Source organism: Nicotiana tomentosiformis, chromosome 5 (genome assembly GCF_000390325.3).
Source record: "Nicotiana tomentosiformis chromosome 5, ASM39032v3, whole genome shotgun sequence".
Classification (NCBI taxonomy): domain Eukaryota; kingdom Viridiplantae; phylum Streptophyta; class Magnoliopsida; order Solanales; family Solanaceae; genus Nicotiana; species Nicotiana tomentosiformis.
The window spans coordinates 44,029,501-44,032,281 of NC_090816.1; the positions used below are offsets into that span (position 1 = coordinate 44,029,501).

Consider the following 2,781-nt stretch of genomic DNA (forward strand, 5'->3'; position numbering starts at 1 on the left):
GCCGGGGCCGGGAAAGAGGCCGATGAGGGGCACGTGGTATAGCTAGAGCACCTGCCCAAACTGCGGAAGAGCAGCCACTAGTAGCTCCAGTTGGGGGACAGGCACCCAAGGTGCCTTTTGCCATCCCTACACTTCAGGAGACCCTCGCATAGTTCTTGAGCATGTTTGGTACTCTAGCTCAGGTGGGGTTGATTCCACTTTCACCAGCCACATCTTAGGATGGGGGGGAGCTTAGACTCCCGTAGCCTATAATCCAAAGCAGTGGCATGTTGATCAGGTCCCAGATGTTATGCCAGCGCAGCCTATTATTCCGGTTCAACCCGAGGTTAGGGCAGGGGCATCTTAGGAGGAGCAGCGTAGACTTGAGAGGTTTAAGAAGTATCATCCTACTTACAGTGGCTTAGCTTCAGAGGATGCACATGGTTTTCTAGAGAAGTGCCACCATATTCTCTGCACCATGGGTATTATAGAGACGAGAGGGGTTTCTTTTACTATATTTCAACAATCAGGAGCAGCGTATAAGTGCTGGCGGGCTTACAGGGAGAGTAGCCCAGCCGATGCAGCTTCACTTACATGTACTCAATTTTCAGAGATGTTCCTGAGAGAGTTTGTTCCCCAGACCCTTCAGGATGCATGGCGCGCAGAGTTTTAGCAATTGCGCTAGGGTACTATGTCAGTGTCAGAGTATGCTCTCAGATTCAGTAATTTGTCCAGACATACACCTACTTTGGTTTCTACAGTTATGGAGCGAGTCCACCGATTAGTCGAGGGGCTCAACTATGGTATTAGATTCAGCATGGCTCGAGAGTTGGAGACGGAAACCCCATATCAGCAGGTGGTAGAGATCGCATGGAGGTTAAAGGGTATGTGGGGTCGTGAGGGAGAGGATAGGGAGGCCAAAAGGCCTCGAGGTAATGGAGGATTTAGTGGTGGCCACGCTGCAGTTACAGCCCATCATGGTAGAGGCTATGTAAGCCATCCATATCATTCAGCACTTCCAGCTTCTAGTGGTACTCTGACTATCTCTAGGTCTCAGGTTGCACACTTTACTCAGCCACTTTCTAGTGCACCTCCTACTCGGGGTGCCTTAAGCGGTCAGTCCAGCCAACTAAGTCTGAACCATTCCTAGCATCCATGCCAACAGAGAGCTTGCTTTGAGTGTAGTGATACCCATCATATGGTTAGAGACTACCCAGACTTGGGAGGGGTGCACCTCCGCAGACTACTCAGGCTCCACGGATTCAGTCAGGTCCGCTGATTTTTACGGGCCATGGTTGCTACTCCAATTGCCACTCCACTCGCACAACCAGCTAGGATTGGGGGATGGGAGGGTAGAGGTCGCCCTAGAGGGGGAGGCCAGGCCAGATTCTATGCTTTTTCAGGTAGGACGGAGGCAGTCGCTTCAGATGCAGTCATTATAGGTATGATTCTGGTTTGTCATAGAGATGCATCAGTCTTATTTGATCAAAGATCCACTTATTCATATATGTCATCTTACTTTGCTCTGTATTTGGATATATCTCGTGAATCTTTGAGTTCTCCTATTTATGTGTCCGTGCCTGTGGGAGATTCTATTATTGTGGACCATGTGTATCGATCGTGTTTAGTTGTTATTGGTGGTTTTGAGACCAGAGTTGATCTATTATTGCTCAATATGGTATACTTTGATGTTATCTTGGGCATGGACTGGTTGTCGCCCTATCATGCTATTCTAGACTGTCTGTCACGCCAAGACTATGACATTGGCTATGCCAGGTTTACCATAGTTATAGTGGAGGGGTACTTTGGATTATTTTCCAAGCAGGGTTGTGTCATTTATAAAGTCTCAGCAGATGGTTGAGAAGGGGTGTGATTCATATCTAGCCTTTGTGAGAAGTGTCAGTGCTAATACTCCTACCATCTATTCAGTCCCAGTAGTGAGGGACTTCCTAGATGTGTTTCTAGCAGATCTTCCTGGCATGCCGCCCAATAGGGACATCGATTTAGGTATTAACTTATTGTCGGGAACTCGGCCCATTTCTATCCCACCTTATCATATGGCCCCAGTAGAGTTGAACAAGTTAAAAGAGCAGTTACAAGAGTTACTTGATAAGGGTTTCATTCGACCTAGTGTATCACCTTGGCGCGCTCCCGTTCTGTTTATGAAGAAGAAGGATGGTTCTAAGTGCATGTGTATTGACTATAGATAGATGAATAATTGAGAAATTGAGAAATGTGGATACGAGGCGGTACCTCAGTTTTGATTCTTGTTATATACGAGGCGGTACCTCGGTTGTGATTCTTGTTATATACTAGACGGTACTTCGGATGTGATTCTTATTATATATGAGGCGGTACCTTGGTTATGATTCTTGTTGTGTACGAGGAGGTACTTTGGTCGTGATTCCTATTGTGCATCTTATGTTGGAAAAGAGTTATTAGTGGAATACTTCTTGCAGTTTTACTTGTCTTATAACTTTCTGCCCGTATTCGACTATTGAGGTTCTCTTTAAATTGCTTCCTTTATGTTAACTTATCTATGCTTACAATTCTATCATTAGATTATGTTATTAACTTGTTTCGTATAACTTATTTCTCTGCCTGCCTTTACTTCTCGCTATTATGTTTTCATTCTGCTATTTATGTCCTAGTAGTGTCTTGACCTGGCCTCGTCACTACTTTACAGAGGTTAGGCTTGATACTTACTAGGTACCGTTGTGGTGTACTCATACTACGCTTTTGCACATATTTTTCTGCAGATCCAGTTACGTTTGCGCGTGATGGACGTTAGTGTTGATTGTA

At 45.6% G+C, this 2,781-nt stretch overlaps 1 protein-coding gene across 1 annotated transcript; it reads left to right on the forward strand.

Moving 5' to 3' along the window:
* Positions 1-670: 670 nt before the first annotated feature.
* LOC138892261 (uncharacterized) lies at positions 671-2,189 on the forward strand. Its single transcript, XM_070175966.1, has 2 exons — positions 671-1,094; positions 1,909-2,189. Exons 1-2 carry the CDS (start codon positions 671-673, stop codon positions 2,187-2,189), a joined length of 705 nt encoding a protein of 234 aa, XP_070032067.1.
* The last annotated feature ends 592 nt before the right edge of the window (positions 2,190-2,781 follow it).